At 41.1% G+C, this 19,435-nt stretch overlaps 1 protein-coding gene across 1 annotated transcript in view; it reads left to right on the top strand.

Moving 5' to 3' along the window:
* Positions 1 to 19,435, top strand: part of STAT2 (signal transducer and activator of transcription 2) — a 42,283-nt gene that overhangs the window by 3,886 nt on the left and 18,962 nt on the right. The window contains exons 2-6 of the mRNA XM_042449635.1: positions 4,237 to 4,409; positions 6,965 to 7,124; positions 12,646 to 12,744; positions 18,227 to 18,319; positions 19,094 to 19,172. Coding sequence (XP_042305569.1) covers positions 4,279 to 4,409; positions 6,965 to 7,124; positions 12,646 to 12,744; positions 18,227 to 18,319; positions 19,094 to 19,172 — 562 coding nt within the window. The 5' untranslated portion in view covers positions 4,237 to 4,278. The remainder of the gene's footprint in view (positions 1 to 4,236; positions 4,410 to 6,964; positions 7,125 to 12,645; positions 12,745 to 18,226; positions 18,320 to 19,093; positions 19,173 to 19,435) is intronic.

Below are 19,435 nucleotides of genomic sequence, written 5' to 3' on the forward strand. Positions count from 1 at the left end.
TCCACAGCAGTAAGACCCATTTAGTTCTATGGCACTTAGCCCCAGATACTCTACGGTAGAGCTGTAGCATAATAGTGTAGCGGGTCACCCCAAACCCACGAACCCGAAGGCCCGTGGCCTGCCAGAGGACAAGCAGAGTCAAGGAGACCGAACTGGCTAGAATAAAAAACGCTTTATTGTCTGCGCAGGGCAGCAGCACACCAACGTAGGTGTCACCAAGGCTGCAGCACCAATGGCTTCTTGTCACCCCCCTTTTATGCCCTTCGCAGAGGGCTGTTTTCTAAACAACAAGCGATTGGTTGCGTTCACTGTTCACTCAATGGTCCTGTATTTTCTTCTTGGCATTACATACAGAGATAGCTAGCTACTGCAAAAGAGATACTTAGAGCTAGCTAAACTCCTCAAGGCCACTTGCTAAACACAGGCCATTGTATTCAGAGCCCTCCAGAGGAAGGAGGGGGTGATTATGTGAGTGCGTATACTACTGCCACGCGCAGAAAGAAAGGGTAGGGGCCAACACAGCCCATTTGCACTTTACTCTGTAGGCTCAATCTATGGGCCTTCTGTAACTATTGATTCTTTTGCAAAGCAAAGTACAGAAGCAAGAAAGCATTATTATTATTGTGTTCCTATCAATAGAATGGTAGTGAAGAAGCCCACTTCAATCCTTCACTGAAGCTGAGCTAGGCATTCGTAGCAAGGGTCAGGCCAACTGATCCAATGTAGGACCCTTCAGTTGTTGGGGCACCCATATTATGGCCTTTCCCTCCAGCAAAACCTTCAGGACCAGACAGTGTACAGTATCATCTGGCAGACTTCACCTGGGCGTATAAGAAAAATGGATAGAAATCCATTTTGTTTCTGGTCTTAGTTTTGAGCTCTGTTCTTGAAAATAGCCTGGTTCTCCTTTTTCTTTGAATTTCTTCTAATTTGGCTCTTTGTTGCTCTTTTTTGGAGCCGTTTCATGCAGTACCAAATTGTTTTGACTTGTGGCTTATTTATTAAAGATTGCCAGTTGTGTTGCTAGTTATGACTTCCTGGACAGACAAGTTAAAGGCAGATAAGTAAAACACCCAGCACTCTAAGATAAGAGCAGTCTCAAGGTAGTGAGTGTGGAAAGTTTGTGGCATGAAGACGACCACTTCCTAAAGCCTGCTGGCTTGTATCAGCTAGAATTAAAGGTGAGGGGCAGGTGGGTGATTTAATCCCCACTGTTTCCAGTGAGAGGAAGTTTATTATTACACAAGCACTTGGGATGGCATAATTCACCTCTGATTTAGGGCATGTCACAGGAAGGGTGCAGGTTTTGTGGCCTATTTCTGGTCCAACTGTAATGGAGGTGCACCCATGGAAGTGAAAAGCTCTTCAGATGTCCAGGATATTTATATTTGTTAGGCTGAGGCTTCTGAGAGCTAAAGTCCAAAACACCTGGAGGGCCAGTGTTTGGACATCACTGGTTTAGTTATTTCATTTGTATGCCACCTTTCTCCCAAAAAGGGGTGCAAGATGGCTCACGGATAAAACCGCTTAAAAAATTAAAATGATTATAATTGTCTCATCTCAATAAAAATATAAAATTACATTTAAAAATATACAAAAGTTAATGGAAGTTGTTATATTATGATAGTGAACTCAATGTGTAAAAGATAAGTTTATAATTACATGAAATGGATAATTAAATTGTTAGAAATGTTATAAGGTATGTTTTCAAGAAAATTAATGATTGTTACAATTTTTGTTACAGGTTGAATAAATAAAATACTACTCTGTGTGTGTTGATATATTACAAACATAACTAAAACATACAATTTTGCTCTTGGTGTTCAGAAGTGGTTCTCAGCTTTTGGCCCTCCAGTTGTTTTGGACATAAACCACTACAATTCCTGACCATATTGTGACTGGGGCTTCTGTGAGTTAGTCCAGCAAGATTTGGAGGGCCAAAGGTTCAGAACCCACTGGTTTGCAGCAGCCCCCTTAGCTGTCCTCACTGAGTATCTAGGATTGTTCTCTTGAGTAGTCACAACAAAATGGAACCTCTTTCAGAGAGGGCTTGGGCTGTTCAGTGCCATTGATAATATCCTTTCCCCTTGAGCAAAATCCATTTTCAACTCCTTGGCCTGCTGCAATGGGTGTTTATTGAGGACTGTATTTCCTGGTTCCTTAAACTCCTTTGACATCAGCTTGCTTGTTTGGTTTGATGTTTTTCACCCTCCCACATTGCTTGTGTCCTGCTTACCTCTACTGAGGGCAGCATAGCAAGGGAATATGTAAAGGAGTAGTCAAGAGTCCAGTCGAAGGGTCACACAATACCAATCAATCAGTCATAGCAAAGGACAGAGGCAAGAGCGTAGTCACAAAGGAAGTCCAGAGGTCAGATAACTTGAATCCAAAAGCAAGGAATACAGGAACGACAAAGCCGCAAGACCGGTTGTTGGCTGTAAAGAACCTCTGCAGCTGGAGGTCTTTTAAAAGGCCTCTGCTCCTCTCAGCTGAAACCCATTAGCTCTCCTCTTGGCTTCTAGCCTGGAAGACCTCCTCAAGGACTCCTTGACCTGCCTTCTCTCCACAGGCCCTAGCACCTGCAGCCTAGAGCCTGTTTCTCCCCCTGCAGCTTCCTGAGCCTACTCTGGGACTGCTGATCCAGGCAGCCCCAGATCTGCCTCTGTCTCAGCCTCCTCCATGTCTTCAGAGTCTCAGTCCTCTGACTGTGCCTCTAAGTCAGGCCCAGGGCAGTCCATGATAGCTTGTAATTTTCTCTTCTTAGTTTCACATCTCCTTTTGTTTCCATTTGACTGTGAAACTGGTAAGAGTTACTTACCTCTCATGTTACCACAGAGAGATAGTGGAAATGGAGCTGAACTCCATTGCATTCCTCCAGGTTTATGAGACTTCCACACTTTTTACTGTGCACCCTTCATTTCTGTGGGGTGCAGTCCTGAAACCATCAAAATGACTGTGAAGCCTAATTGTAAAATCTGCAGGTGGAATGGGAATGATCTGGTTTGGATTTGGCCCTGCAACACTGGTAGAATCTACTACGTGATGGAATGCATTTTCACTATTCTTCCTTTGTTTTGAATGGATTTTTTTAAAATGTGGGTGTAATCCATTTTAATGTACCCTCCTGCCCAAGCGCATCCCTGGCATGAAGGCTCACTGCAACCCATCGAGTGTTAGATTGTAAGGCTAATGATCTCCCTCCACAGTAGTCAGACTTTTCCATCTTTCCTAGAATCCTGGATCACAAATTACTTATCCTTGCAACTAAGGAATGGCCAGGGAAGAAGAAGGAACAAGTAGAGCTTGGAAAAAAATATTTTTTTGAACTACAAATTTTTCAGAACCAAGCTGTAGGCCCTTTTCCAAGTTCTGGGAGTAAGGCCACATTAAACCTCATGTTGCTTCTCAAGTAAATTAGTGTTGGGGATCAGACAACTCTCCAGGAATTGTTGAACTGCAGCTCCCAGCATTCCTCAGCATTGCTTGTGCTGGGTTAGAGCTTCTGGAATTACAGTCCAGTGACATCTGGATTGTGATTGATGCCCACCTCTGGGTTAAATGTAGGGTTCTGCTAGAGGTTTTTTGTTGTTGTCTGCCTCCAAGACATTTTTTTACTTATGGTGACCCTAAGGTGACACTATCATAGGGTTTTTTCCTACTAGAGTAGACCCATTGAAATGAAGAGAATTTGTTAGTCTCAACTGAATTAATATGCATCTGATGAAGTAGACTGAGTGTACAAAAGCTCATGCTACAAACTTGGTTTTCTCATTTAGTCTCAAAGGTGCTACAAGATCCCATTGTAAACTAAATTCAGTCCCTCTGATTGCAATGGATCTATTCTAGGCAGAACTAATGTTGAATTTATCCTAAAGGATGTAAGTGTGAATCTGAATGGGATTTGTTTATGACATATTCCCTTTACCAAAAAAAAAAAAAAAAAAGATTTAGTAATACAGTACAAATATCTGAGGAGATAGAAATATTTTTGTTATGGTCAGAAGAATCAGAAGTAATTGGTCATTCCAGTACTGCAGATACACACACACACACACACTTTAAGTTACAGAGTGTGTACTGTATAGTTTTGTACTTTCTTAGGTTGTTGAAATTCTCTTAATTCAAAATTATCTGCCAACAATAAACTGGTACTGTTTTTGGTAGTCTTTTAATGTCTTGGTTCCCTGCAGAGGGACTTCTCTCTAACTTCTGATGTTCTGACTTTCTCTCTTTAAGGGTTGTCAACAGTGTGGAGCCTAGGACTGACTTCTCCCCAACATGGCCCAGTGGCAGCAGATCCAGTCGTTGGACAGTGTATATCTGAATCAAGTGCATGACCTCTATTTGGACAACAGCCTGCCCATGGAAGTGCGACAGTACCTGGCATACTGGATTGAGGAACAAGACTGGTAATGTTATGGGATTGTTGCCTAAAAAGGAGACTTCCGCCTCCTTTCCTCTGCAACTGGTCATTTCTTTCCTCCTATAAGTGTAGCTCATAAGAATCTGTAGGGATTGCTTCCCATGAGATTGCTTTTCTCTGATATTTCCACCCAGTGATTCTCAGCCCAAATAAAGTTAATGTCAGCTTATTGCATTCTGTTATTATTGTCAGTCTATCTTTCTTGGTCTGCAAAAACTAAGACAACAACAATACTAGAATGCTATGGTACTATTACATTAAATGAAATACAGTTATTAAAAGGCGAGGGAAATGAAAAATGGTTCCAGAACACAGTGAAATAGGCAATAGCATCCCCTTGCTTTTGGCCATTGGTGGAGGTGTGAAAAAATCAGCCTTCCCAGGTTATATAGTAGAAATAAAAATGGGAGGGGTGCAGTCTTCCGGGCTCTTTGTGGAGAGTGGTGTAACACCCTTACTCCTTAAGAAATGGCTGACATGTTTTACTTGGAATCTGGTGCATCTTTAGGGCAGGCAAAGACCTTTTTATGTAAGCAGGCCTTTAATATGTAATTACTTGTAGGGAGAATTCTTATTGGTGTGTTTGCTTTGTTTATTTATTTTTGTATACTTTTAAAGTAATTTTATATTGTTTTAAATATGATGATTATAATTATTCTACAAATTGTATTATTTTTTTTTACTGACTTCATTTGTGAGCCACCTCAAGTTCACTCTGGGAGAAAGGTGGCATTTAAATGAAATAAAGAAAGAAAGAAAGAATGATGAAAGAGCTGTGCTGCTGGTGAAGACCTGTTTCATCCAGTTTTTCCTTCTCACAGGGAGTAGCCAGAAGTCCCAATGGGAGACGGGAGCAACTATAGCCCCTGAATAGTGCTTCCAAACAACTTATATGCAGAGGCATGCTGGACATGATACATAGCCATGATGATTAGCAGCGATGGGTAGCTTTTGATGAAATTGTCTGAAACAGCAGTTAGTGTAACATGGAGATGGGCAACTTCAAATTTTGGGCCCCCACGATTGAGCATGTGCTGCACAAAAGGCTAAAATACAACAACAATTGGAACTGGCCAGAATTCAGCTTCTGGTTTTATTCCTTGGGAAGGGATGTTCTGGTTTTTTGGGGGGGAGGGGGACTCTATTAAATTCCCAAGCCTTCATGTGTGGAGAGGCTTTGGGGAGTTTCATGTGGCCAATAGGCAACACTTCCCCTGACTCTGATGTAGTGGTTAAAATGTTGATCTGGGATTTGGGAGATTGGGGCCCAAGTCCCCGTTGATCCATTAATTTCATTGGGTGGCCTTAAACCAGTCATGTGTCTTTAATCTGTCCTCACAGGATTGTTGTAGGGTAAACTCGGACGGAGGAGAGCCATACAGAGCTCCTTGAGCCTACTGAGGGAAAAGTAACATATAGAAATGTACGGTAACTAAGAAGTCATTCCCTTCCAAGGCCCTCCCAAGTTCTTGGCTAACTTGCTAGCAGAGGATTCTGCAGCTGAACTATGTGCTGAATGAACCAGGACTTATTTTGTCTCTTCTGAATCTTCCACCATTCAATTTAACTAAATGACCATGGGTTCTAGTACAGTATTGTGAGAGAGGAAATAGGGCACTTTGTTCTCTAACAGCAGAAAGAGGGTGAGGCAGGATTGAGAGATCCAAAGAATAAGGAAAAATTCTCTTCCTTTCTCCAATTGGATCCTGACGTTTCTGGGCTATGACTGCTTATCTGTTTGTGCCAGAATGAGGATTCTTTCTAGGAGGCTGTTTGATAGCACCAGCATTACCCTTTCCAGTGCTACTGGGCCTTGCTTCTTGAAGCAAACTGTAGAGGGAGCTCTATAAAGTTCTAACAGAAGACTAATGAGATCACTGTGGCCTGTTACAGACTGCCAAAATAAAGCTGCTTCGGGTCTCTTTGGAGGTACTGTATGCTATTTAAATGATGCATGGGTCCTAAGAGTCCGGAGGTTGCGCCAAAGCCACACTCCATTCCTAAGCACTGGAGTGCAGCTTTGGTGTAGCTTCTGGATTCTTAGGATGCGTGCATCATTTAAACAGCATACCTCCAAAGAGACCCAAAGCAGCTTTATTTTGGCAGTCTGTAACAGGCCTGTATTTCCACAGATATGAGTGGAGCCATTTAGACACTTCTAATATGAAAATATCCTCTTCATCATGTGATCAGTAAATTTGCACCAACAAATATGAGGCCTCATAACCACCTAGACAGTGGCCAAGCAAGCTGAGCCCCGTGGGACATAGCAGAGGCTTACTCTTCCTCATACTTTTTGACATCACCTCTAATATTCCTTCCATCTGCATGAGTGCTCCCTGTCTTCCAGTATTTGTATCTTTGTTTTGTGTGAAAAGACATCTTGTAGCACCTTTGAGACTAAATGAAAGAAAGAACTTGGCGGCATGAGCTTTTGTCAACTTAAGTCTACCTCCTCAGATGCATTTTGTTTTTGTGTGTACAGTACAAGCTGAAATATCACTCTTTATCAACCGTTTTCCACCTTTGTGTCTGTTTTAGGAACAGAGTAGCACAGTCAGATCCCTCACTGGCCTGCTTGCTTTTCCACGATATACTAACTCTCCTGAATGATCAACTGGGGCGTTTAGCATTGGGCGAAGAAAACAACTCTAACATATTGCTCAAACACAACTTGCAACGCTCTAGAGCTCATCTCCAGGTACAAGCATTACGTGAATGGCGGCGGGATGAGGGAGCGGAGAACCATGAATTGAGGGGTCTGAGTTGAGGAGAATACCATAGCATGAGATGCAGTCAGCCTGCGCCATCCTTGGGTTAACCATCTGGAGGTTAGAGCATCCATGGATGGCCATTATCATCAATGGCAGTGCATGCACCCAGACACGCTAATGTGGTTCTGCGCACATTGGTATTCATTGACAATAGTGGGACCTGAGGTCCTGTGTTTTTTTGTAACTGTGGGTGGATGGGAGAAGGCAGAGAAAGAGGATGTTTTGGAATTCCTCCTGTACAGGACGGAGAAATGGAGGATATGTCCTGGAAAGGGAGGGCATCTAGGAGGTTCAGCTCTTGCTGAAATCAGGCAAGTTTATGGACCAGCCCTGTCCTCTTTCTCTCTAGTGTGTGTTTATGTGTGGTTTTACGGGAGTTTGCAAAGGGAAACCTCAGCCTTCCTTCCTCTGAAACAGCTTCTGGGGCAAAGAAGATTTTCCTCCCTGGTTTCCCTTCCCTCTCTGAAGCATGTGTGTTTGTGCACTTAGGAAAATGACAGTTTGGAGCATGTGCAGAAAACGTATTTCCAAGCTAGCAACAGAATTTGTCCTTATCCAACTGAAACCCAAATTCACATTCAACCCACTTTTTTGCCTAAGTAATGTGCATTTAACCCCTTTTTTTGCTCTGTGTATGATAAGCATTAGCGAATTGGCTTGCTTTTCCGGAATGCCAGCACTTTAACCATTTTGGGGATGGAAGCACATAGGTCACCGTGTAAAAAAGTCCTCTAAGAGTTTTAAGGTGAAAAAATGGTGGAATTTTTGGGGTCTTAGATCCTGCTCTACACTGGAATGCCGCTTCCTCAGAACTTCTGTTAAATTCTATTTGGTCTTTTTGGCCTTTAGGCCGAAAGAACCTCACTTTTTCTTAGAAAGGGGTGGGGTACACACAGTCCCTCGACTACCGGAAACCCCCAGTTCCCTTTTGCAGTCCTCAATTCCCTCTCTGAGCACACAGGTGCCTTGACCCCCCCCCTCCAAATTTTTCAAAATTGCTGGAAAAGTGTACAAAAATGTCTTTTGAAGGACCAGTAACATTTTAAACATCTCAAATTCCCTAAAAACCCAGGGTTTTTTTAAATTGAAAATTGGCTGAAAAAATCCAGTAAGCCAGAAGTTGACTTCTGATCATTTCTTGGGGTTGATTTTCAGTTTTATTTTTCATAGAATCCAGCAGATGAAGCGCACCACAGGGGTGAAAAGTGGCCCTTCTTGCAGTTGATCATCCTTCTCATAAAAGATGCCCCCAAATGCAGCTCTGGTGGATCACTGTGGCTACAGAGTGCAAGTGGTTGCTGCCAACACATTGTGTGTTGCAGGAGGGAGACAGTTCCCATTTTGTACCTTCCCTTAATTCTAATGCCATCTAGATTTTTTGAACTTTTATTCCCATTAATCCTAGCCAGGATAGCCAGTGGTCACAGTACTGTGGGAATTATAATAATAATAATTCAACACTTTCGAGAGCACACCTGGCCAAGGAAGCCTAATTTACAATATAAAGTTTGTCTGCTGATTTTCAGAAAAAGTCAGCTGAGATGGAAAAGAAAGTACTATATATACAGTGGTGTAGTAAATTGCCTTTGAGGGAGGGAATTGAAAATGTTTTCAGTCTGTGAATGGTTGAGTCCATAAATACAGAGGGCTGACTGAAACCAATTTAAAGATCACAAAGTACTTGGGGTTTTATTTGCAAAACATAATAATAATAATAATAATAATAATAATAATAATAATAATAATAATAATAATAATAATAGGTTTTATTTATATACCGCCCAATCACTGGGAATCCAAGCAGTTTACAATAAAGGGGATAACAGACAGTTCCCTGCCCACAGGCTTACGATCTAAAAGACACGACACAAAAGGAGAAGGGAATGGTGAGGGGGGGAGGGAATCAGGTCCCGCATTCTTCTCTCCCTCTGAGGCCTGGACCAAGGCAGATGGACTGGAGGGAGGGCTCTTCTTCTTCAGGCTAGCCCCTGATGAAACTGGGCCAGCCTACTCTCTCCCTCAGAGGCCGAAAGATGACAGTTAGGGAGGGAGGAGCCTCTGTCTTTAGACTGGCCCCTGATGGTACTGGGCCAGCCTTCTCTCTCCCTCAGAGGCCGAACGATGACAGTTAGGGAGGGAGGAGCCTCTGTCTTTAGGCTGGCCCCTGATGGTACTGGGCCAGCCTTCTCTCTCCCTCAGAGGCCGAACGATGACAGTTAGGGAGGGAGGAGCCTCTGTCTACAGGCTGGCCCCTGATGGTACTGGATGTAACATCTGCATGTGTGGATGGATGCATAGGTACAGTGGGCCCTTTTCTTATGTGGGGGATCCGCCCAGGAGACCCCCTCCTGTGTAAGGCAAAAAGTGCATTTAATCGAGTCCCATTTGATATAATGGGGCTTGTGCTCGATGTGTGGTTGTGCGTGCACGCCATGGGCACTCACACCATTTTCCTTTTTGCTGAGCAGCTTCAGCCTCCTGTAATGCGTCTTTGTATGGTGTATAATCACCAAAAATGACCCTACTAATACAAGTGACTTTTCTCCCTCTTTCATAGTACTAGAGCAAGGCATTATACACTACAATTAAATGGTAGTTGAGTCAGGACAGTTAATGAGAAGTGTTTGAGTCAAAGGATCTGGCAAGATGATGAAACTGACAGTACCCAAGTATCGGAGAGCACAGCTACTGTATCATACATTTATATAAGGGCTTTTAAACTGTGATTTTATTGGGAGAGAAGGGGCATCGGCAGTGATCACACAACGCAGTTTCCCTCCCATTTCTGTCCTGTCCCCCAGCCTTCCCTTCACATTCACGGAGGAAACCTGTGAATGAGCTACCGATTGTACAATGCCCCAGGTGCAAAAAGCCATCCCAGGTCATTCATGTGATTTGCAGTCACATGGTGTTACTGTTTGCTCCTCCTCACTTTCTCTTTCTCATGATTAAAATTTTATTCTAAGATTTTTGCGTGGTTTTGGAACAGTGCAGTATCAAGTTTGTTTATTTTTTTAATTTAAAAATGTTAAATGGAAGCTGCATAACAAAAGTTGAAAAAAAATATTTAAAAATGGAGAAAGGCATGCCAGGGAGTGAAGTGGATGGAGGTAAGGGACAGGACAAGAAAGGAGCGTGTTGGGGGCAGTATATTTATATTCGGAAAATTCAGAATATAAATAAATTATTATTATTATTTTTATTCATATCAAACCATTTAATATTTTAAAAAACACATAAAATTATTATTAATATCTTCATTCTTCCTACTGTCTTCTTTACATTATATACTATTCCTAATTCTACAAAGGAATAATACTATTAATTTATCACTAATTCATTTTTTTCTTCCTTCCTCAAGTGCTCCCTTTACCAGAACCTATTATCTTCATATTACTCTACCCTCCAAAATTGTAACTCTTCCCGTGGAGGTAAAACACCTCCCTCTTTTACTAAAACCTTTTGTACAAATATTTTCCATATTGCTTCAAAATAATTTCCTTTCATTATTCCTTTTTTTTAATCTTAATTCCACAAGTTAACTTATCATTAATTGTCATTTGCCATATCTTTTTATACCAATCTTGTATTTGTAGATCTCCCTGATCTTTCCACTTTTTTGCTGCAATTAATCTTGCTGCTGTTAATAAGTTTGTAATTAAATCCTTCATAGCCTGGGTGCAGTTGATCTTATATATAGATAATAGTGCTATCTTTGAACAAATTTCTAAGTCAATTTCTGTTATTTCTTTTATCTCTTTAAATACTAATTGCCAAAATTTCTTTACAGGTATACATCCCCACCACATATGAATATAAGTACCAGTTTCTTGGCAACTCCTCCAACATAGCCTTGAATAATTCTTATTTATATTATTTAACCTTACTGGTGTTAAATACCACTTCCACATTAATTTATAATAATTCTCCTTTATCCGTATGGATAAATGTTTTAAATGGCATTGATTCCAAATTTTCCCCATTCTTGAATATTTATTATTTGTGCTAAATCCTCCTCCCATATTATCCTAAGATATTTTTCTTTCTCATTATATTTTGATAATAATTTATATATTTCACTTGTAACACCTTTTAAAATTTCATTTGCCTTCATACTATCGCTTTGCCTAATTATTTGTTCAAATTTTGTATGTTCTCTAAATTCTATAATTTTCCTATTCCAATTTGTTGTCCATTGTTCCAGTTAAATACAATTAAACAAAGTTGATTTTAGACTTAGTAATTTGTCCTTTAATTTTCCTTTATCCTTCATCAATTCTTTTATCCTGTATATTTCTTGTTTCCTGAACTCTTTCTCTAGTTCTTCCTTTAGGTTTATTAGAAAGTTTTTAACATTACAACTGGTATTAATGGTGAGATAGCAGGCATTATTTTTTCTTTGTATTTTTTCCAAATCTCTAATATATTCTTTAGAAAGGAGTTTTCTATTTCTTTCATAGTAAAATTCTTTTAAAAATATATTTTCCACTTCTTTCTCTATTTCTATTGTTTCCATCTCTAACCAATCCGTTTCCCCTTTCTCTGTAATTCCATCTATGATATATCTTAATTGCTTTGCGCTATAATAACATTTTAAATTTGGGAGCCCCAATCCTCCATCTTTGGGGGGTTTATACCAATATATTTGATTAATCCTCACTTTTTTATTCCCATTACAAAAAAGTATTCACTAATACTTGCTAGTTTTTTATTTCAGCGTCTGATATTTGTATTGGTACTGTCAGCTCTTTTCAATACATCCCTTAAGCTTAGTACTGTTTCCTCTTTTCTTCCCTACTTTTTTCCTTTCATTTGGCTGCTATAAGACCACATTTTTCATCCTTCTTCTTCAAATCATTAGTGAATTCATTTTCTAAAGTGCCTACTTCTTGCTGGCCTTTGAATATCAGTATAAGAGCAACCACAAAGAATTCTGGTATTTCTTCAAGAATAACTAACTGGTCCTGACTTTGTAGATATACTTGAAAATAGACCCTGTTGAATTCACTGGTAGTAACTACCAAATAAACAGGGCTAGGATGGTGCTGTGTAGATTGATGGGAACTTTATGAATACTATTGCTGCTGCTTCTGATACTGTTGGTGCAGCTGGTGTTGTAGTTGTGGCATAAGCTTTCATGGATGAGAGCCCACTTGACTATATGGATAAAACCTTCTCGTATATGCAGGGGTAATGGACAGATGAAAGTTCAAACACACATAGGTATAAAAAGAGAGGTGGTGAAACCTGACAGCAAAAGACTGAAATGTGAGAGGCATATATTTATTCTGCTTGGGAAATCCACAAGGTTGCATGTGAATCATCATGACCTGTGGGTTGCGATGTGGACAGTGCCCTCCTCTCTCCTCAGTGTAGTCAGCAGATCATGTGAAAAGTTGGTATGTGGATGCAGTTGCAACTTTTCATCTATTCTTACCTTCCTTCCAGGCCCTGTATCAAGAGCGTCCTGAGCAACTGGCCAATGTCATTGATGGTCTGCTGAGGCAGGAGCAAGCTATTTTGTCGGCTGCCTTGGCTGCCTCTCACGTAAGATTGGACCTTTCCTATCGAGTTCTCCCACCTTAACTTAATAAATAGATGGATAGATAAATAAATAAATAAACAAACAAACAATTCCCCCTATAATGTCTCTTGGTTGCTTTTCCACTTTACTGAGCATTGTTGTCTGTCCATGCTTTCATCCTCACCTTGTAATATCACACTTTTCAGCTAGTATTTATGTGCCCTCCTCTTCATCATCTGCAGGAAAAGCTGAATTGGAGTGTGGGGGGAAACAATTAAATCATTCATTGTTTATATTAGGTGTATACACATATATATTAGGAAATGAGTAAATAAGTCTGTTGGTAGAATAATTAATGAAAGGATAGACGAAATTTATTATCAGTCTGGCTTCACACCTGGCTATGGAACAGAGACAGCTTTGGTCCTCTTGGTAGACCACGTAAGCAGGCAACTAGACAATGGGAGTTTGTCCCTGTTGGTTTTGCTGGACTTCTCAGTGGCTTTTGATACCATCAGCCATGGTATCCTTTTGGGTTGCCTCCTTGGGATGGGGTTCAGGGGCACTGTTTTACAGTGGCTCTGGTCTTGCCTGGAGGGGTGGACTCAGAAAGTGGTGTTGGGGAATGCCTGTTTGACACGATGACTACTATCCTATGGGGTATGTCAGGGCTCATGTGTGTCTCCCACGCTATTTAATATTTACTTGAAAACACTGGGAGAGATCATCTGCAGATTTTGGCTTCAGCATGCTGATGATACACAACTCTCTCTCCTTTCTATTGGATTTCAAGGAAGCTGAGTCTTTACTAAACCAGTGTCCTCTGTCAGAAATGGACTGGATAACAATGAACAAATTGAAAATTAATCCAGACAAAACAGGGGTGCTCCTGGTCAGTTGGAAGGCAGATCAGGGAATTCTGGATGGAGTTACACTCCCCCTGAAATCTCAGGTTCATAGTTCAGGTGTGCTCCTGGACTCAGACCTGAGCCTGGATGTCCAAGTTTCAACTATGGCCAGGAATACATTTCCACAGTTAAAACTAGCATGCCAGCTGTCCTCATTCCTTGAGAAGTCATATCTTGCTACAGTGGCACATGCCTTGATTATATCCCATTTGGACTACTGTGTGAGGCAACACTTTGGAAACTTCAGAAACATAACTCTGTCCAGAATGCTGAGGCCAGACTGTTGATTGGGTTTTGGTTACAGAGATTCTGTCACTCCCTTATTGAAATAACTCCATTGGTTACCAGTCCATTTTCAGGCAGAATTCAAAGTGCTGGTTTTGACCTTTAAAAGCCCTACATGGGTTGGGTCCAGACTATCTGAAAGACCTTATCTCCTTCTATAAGCCAGTGTGAGCATTGAGATCTATATGGGAGAGCTTTCTCACAGCTCCACCACTTTTGCAGGCACAGTTGGTCAGGACCTGGGGAAAGCCTTCTCTGTGGCTGCTCCCAGGCTGTGGAACTCCCTTCCGTAGGAGGCCTGGTTGGCCCCCTCTCTGCTCTCTTTCTGTCAGCAGTTGAAGGCCTTTGAGTTTTAATAATGGAGTAGTAGTAGTTGTTGTGTGTGTGTGTGGTGTGCTGTATTTTTAATATTTTAATGGAAATTATGTTTTAAATATATATTTAGTGTTTTTAATTGCTTTTAATTATTTTTAATAATATTGTTATGTATTTAATTCTTTTATAATGTTTGTAAAATAATATTATTGTAAAGTGACTTGAATCTCATCCTGTGAGAAGAATGGGATATAAATTCAATAAATAAATAAAATTGCATTAGAATATCATTATCACTCTGCATGGGTTTTGTTTCTCAGATCTGATGTGCTTTCCCATCAGCACCATGGACTTCAATCTTTCTTTCCATGAAAATAAATAGCTTATGAATCTCTCTCTCTCGCTCTGAGGACTCAAGCCTAGCTGCTAAACCGAGGGTGGAATTTGTGCAATGCATGGGCTGCATGTGGTGGTGCCCCAGTTGCCCCAGCCTAGCTATGGACCTGAAGCTGAGACTAGTAACAGGGGCAGTATCTTAGTGGTGAAGATACCAGTTCTGATGACTGTAAGATAAGAAGTGACAGGAACAGTATCTTAGTGGTTACCCCATCATGCAGCATACAGGCCTCGAACTGCCAACCTTCTTGTCTTGCAAGTGTCAGAACTGGCGTCTTAACAACTAAGATACCGCATCCCACTTTACTTTATCTTTACTTTAACTGTTACTGAATAGAGTGGCAAAAAGTGGGTCTTAGTCCCTCCTGGGAAAATGGTGGTGGCAACTCTTTGGCACTTTCTCTCAAAGGAGTTCCAAGAGGAATTGGGGTTTGAAGGATTTGAATAAGACATTTGTGTATGTTTGTCTTCTTTTCTAGGTTAAAATCAGGCATAGTTCTCACATTAAAGTTAAAGGGTGTAATCAGTGCTAACGTGACTACCATTTTCTTTGCTTTGTCTTTACATTCTTTCAAAATGTGTGCATTTTCTTAGCCTTGGCTGTGCCTGGTCACCTCTCTTATACATCACACAGCCACCATTTATTGTAGTTCCCTCTTAATTCATCCAGTTTTTAGGATGAGCAGAAACAGTTAGGCCTGTTGGAATTTTCTAAGTTCTTTGATATTGTTTTCTTTTGCTTCATCCTTTGCATCCTTTGTTACGTCCCCCTAAGTTTTACCTTCAACTTATCCATGGGTCATAATTTTGGCTACAAAACCTGCCCTCAACTTATACATAAGATCAATTTATAGTCGAGTATAGGTTCGCCTTAGGGTTACCATAAGTCAGAAACCACTTGAAGACACACCACCACCACGACAACAACAATAACAATATATGGTTATCTCTTCATTTGCTGTGCTCCCCAGGCTTGAAGGTGAAGACTCTCAAGGCTGACTGACTTTGAACTTGAGAAGCCAAGGAAAATGTCTAGCAATAAGTCAGTTATTTGTAGTTATATCACTTTCAGGGATTCAGTTCTTACAATTCATAGGCTTGTCTTTTTATTTTGATTCTGATACTACTTGAAATGGATTTACAAATTGATTGGGCTTTCAAGAACATCCAGTATTTGAATCCTGCTCCTGCTGCGTAATCCTCTTCCCCATTATGTTGCTCAGTTTTTCTGAAATTCCATCTACTTTTGATTTACATTTAAGATTAACTATAACTGACCATTCTTGCCATACTTTCTTTAATTGTTCTTCTCCTTTACACATCAAACTGGCATTTCCTTTAAGGCCTTTCATTTACTTCAAGATCATTTGGCAGGTCTCTTAGGTTTTGTTTGTTTGTTTGTTTGTATTTGGCTTGGAATAAATATCTGGTTTCAGCTGAAGTTTTGATCTGAAATACAGTAGGTTTCTAATGGTGTGTCTTTGGTGCTGGACAACTCCTGACTCATTCTGTTGGGACTCTCTGTGTTTTCTGCATCTTTGCTGCTTCCATGCTTCTTAATTTGATTTTTCTGTTGGTGAAAATAGAGAGTTAACTGAAACTGCCATTTTCTATTACAGATTCAAATGTCATACACTATCATCATAAAATTCTCTGTGTGTGCAATAAAAGAAGGCTGGTTGGTCTAAGAACAAGAGTCTTTATGCCTTTTGATATAGAACTTCTGAGCCTTATATGTTTTCCCAAATCTAATATTAATATCTGGTTAGCCAGCCTATCTACTTTGTTTTTATCATTGCCTTCTATCATTCTGCATTTCTACATTGTGCTGTCCAGTTTTCCCCCTACAGCTGTGGCTTTCAGGCTGTATTCCAGAAAATGCTGATCTTCAGTGTTAGAAAATCAGTAACAAGAATTATAGAATCATAGAGTTGGAAGAGACCGCAAGGGTCATCCAGTCCAACCCCTTGCCATGCAGGAAATCTAAATTAAAGCATCCCCGACAGATGGCCATCCAGCCTCTGTTTAAAAACCTCTAAGGAAGGAGATTCCACTACACTCCAAGGGAGTTTGTTCCACTGTCAGACAGCCCTTACTGTCAGGAAATTCCTCCTAATGTTGAGGTGGAATTTCTTTTCCTGCAGCTTGCATCCATTACTCTGGGTCCTAGTCTCTGGAGCGGCAGAAAACAAGCTTGCTCCCTCCTCAATATGACATCCCTTCAAATATTTAAACAGGGCTATCATATCACCTCTTAACCTTCTCTTCTCCAGGCTAAACATCCCCAGCTCCCTAAGTCGTTCCTCATAGGGCATGGTTTCCAGACCTTTCACCATTTTAGTCACTCTCCTTTGGACACGCTCCAGTTTCGCAATGTCCTTTTTGAATTGTGGTGCCCAGAACTGGACACAGTATTCCAGGTGGAGCCTTACCAGAGCAGAATAGTGTGGCATTATTATTTCCCTTGATCTAGACCAGGGGTCGGCAACCTATGGCCCACGGGCTGCATGCGGCCCGCTGAAGCCTAGGGACCGGCTCCAGCCCGGCCCTGCCACAGATTTTGCAGGGCAAACGGCAGGCAAGGGGGAGCAAGGAGGAGCAAGCAGCGGGCAAGGGGGGCAAGGAGGAGCAAGCGGGGACAAGTGGCGGGCAAGGGGGCAAGCGGGGGCAAGCGGCGGGCAAGGAGGAGCAAGCGAGGGCAAGCGGCGGGCAAGGAGGAGCAAGCACGGGCAAGCGGCGGGCAAGGGGGAGCAAGGAGGCAATTGTCTTAGAAGCATCAGAAACATGCATTATATTAACATTTTTAAAAAAAATCAGCAGATTTTTTTTGCGTGTCCTCCATTTTGATAAAAGTGTCCTCCGTTTTAATTTTTGTCCTACATTTGTCCTGGTTTATTTATTTATTTAATTTTTTTTTAAAAAAAAAAGTTATTTTTTGCCTTCGGCCCCCCGAGTTGTCTGAGGGACAGCAACCCGGTCCCCGGGTCAAAAAGGTTGCCTACCCCTGATCTAGACACTATACTTCTATTGATGCAGACTGAAATCGCATTGGCCTTGTTAGCTGCCGCATTGCACTGTTGACTCATGTTCAATTTGTGGTCTACTTGGACTCCTAGATCCCTTTCACACGTAGTCTCGTTTCCGCCCTAAGTGGAGTACCTTACATTTATCTATGTTCAAATTCATTTTGTTAGCTTTGGCCCAGCTTTCTAATCTATTAAGGTCATTATGAAGTTTGATCATGTCCTCTGGAGTATTAGCTACTCCTCCTAATTTGGTGTCATCTGCAAATTTGATAAGTATATCCCCAATTCTGTCATCCAAGTCATTGACAAAGATGTTGAACAGCACTGGGTCCAGGACAGAACCTAGAGGCTTATGACCAAATCCTACATAAATTGTGAATTCTAGAACATACCCTTATGCAAACTGCATAGCCAGCAATCCTTGTGTAAAGGTTTTTTTGAAGGAAGAAAATCTGAAAGCCACTGGTTACTAAAAAGTTGCCCCAAGCAGTACCTTGTTTGCCAAAGGAATCTAGCTTTTGGCCTTCTGTTATATGTTATAAATTTCAGTGTATTTTCTCTTCCTCTCCCTGCAGCCAGTAGTGGAGCCCCCAATGGATGCTCTCATGACCTCTAGCCATCAGTACAACATTCAAAACAGGCTAGCAACTATGCGAAGTGCAATTCAGGTGAGAGTGCTGCAAACACAAGGCTTTGGAGTAAGTAAAACAACTTGTCTGGTTAGTCTTCTTTCTGTTGACTGGTCTTTTATTTTTAGGAAGAAATTTCCAATGTTAAGGTATGTTAATTTAGGGTCACTTGGTTTAGCAAGCCATGGATTTTTTGCACAGCACACTAAATTTCATGTTGTTGGTACATGGAGCTCCACTCCGTACATGTCATACTAGATCCTGTCTGAAAGATACAGTTATTCTGAATTGACTTCTGCTGATGTAGAACCAGAGAACCTTTGGACTTCAATATGTATTAACTGTTTTTTTTACAGCCACCTGGAATGTTTTTGGTCCTGTAGAATGCGTATAACAGTTTTAAAATAAAATAATATAAATAAGTATCAGTGTGGACACAATGCGTTCTGCCAGGACCCATGCTGTCTTTTCTTTCTGAAGAACAATCTTCCATCCCCACTGTTGGGAAGCAGGGCACAAGTGATAGACCATTAACTGGATCTCAGTGGCTTGGGTATGATGTAGGTGTGGGTACATGGCAGTGGCTGCTGGTGGATTCCATGTTATTGGGGCAGTGAATCCACTCCAGATATTAATGTAAACTATCCTACATGCTGAACTGGTTTTTGGTAAAGTGTGCAGTACATTGGATAGCTCATTTATCATTCAAACTAATACCTTGTTACAGGCAGAGTCCTCCGTCCCTCACCTGTTACTTGAGTTGTCTAATTCAGCTTGCTTTGTCTGAGCTTGATACCTGGTTCTATTCCACAGGCTCTGAAAACCTCCATAGATCAACTTGAATTGCTTCAGGACACCTTTGATTTCTGCTTCAAGACACATAAACATTTGGGTGAGAAACATTCGGGAGCCACTCTTGACTGGTCATATGGTTTAGATTGGAGTAGCCCGGTTCTTTTGGTGTGTTATTAAATATCAGGGCAGACGGGAGATAGATATCTACTAGCAGATCTCTGGGTGACAGACATGTCTGTCTGCCAAATGTTTAAAAATAGCAACCAATTCCCACATTCCACACCTCTCTGTATTGTGCTACTGGAAGGGTAGAAAGTTTGAGACAACCAACAGTGGATTTTGTGTAGAAAGTCTGTATGC

Source organism: Sceloporus undulatus, chromosome 2 (genome assembly GCF_019175285.1).
Source record: "Sceloporus undulatus isolate JIND9_A2432 ecotype Alabama chromosome 2, SceUnd_v1.1, whole genome shotgun sequence".
In the NCBI taxonomy this organism is placed as follows: Eukaryota; Metazoa; Chordata; class Lepidosauria; order Squamata; family Phrynosomatidae; genus Sceloporus; species Sceloporus undulatus.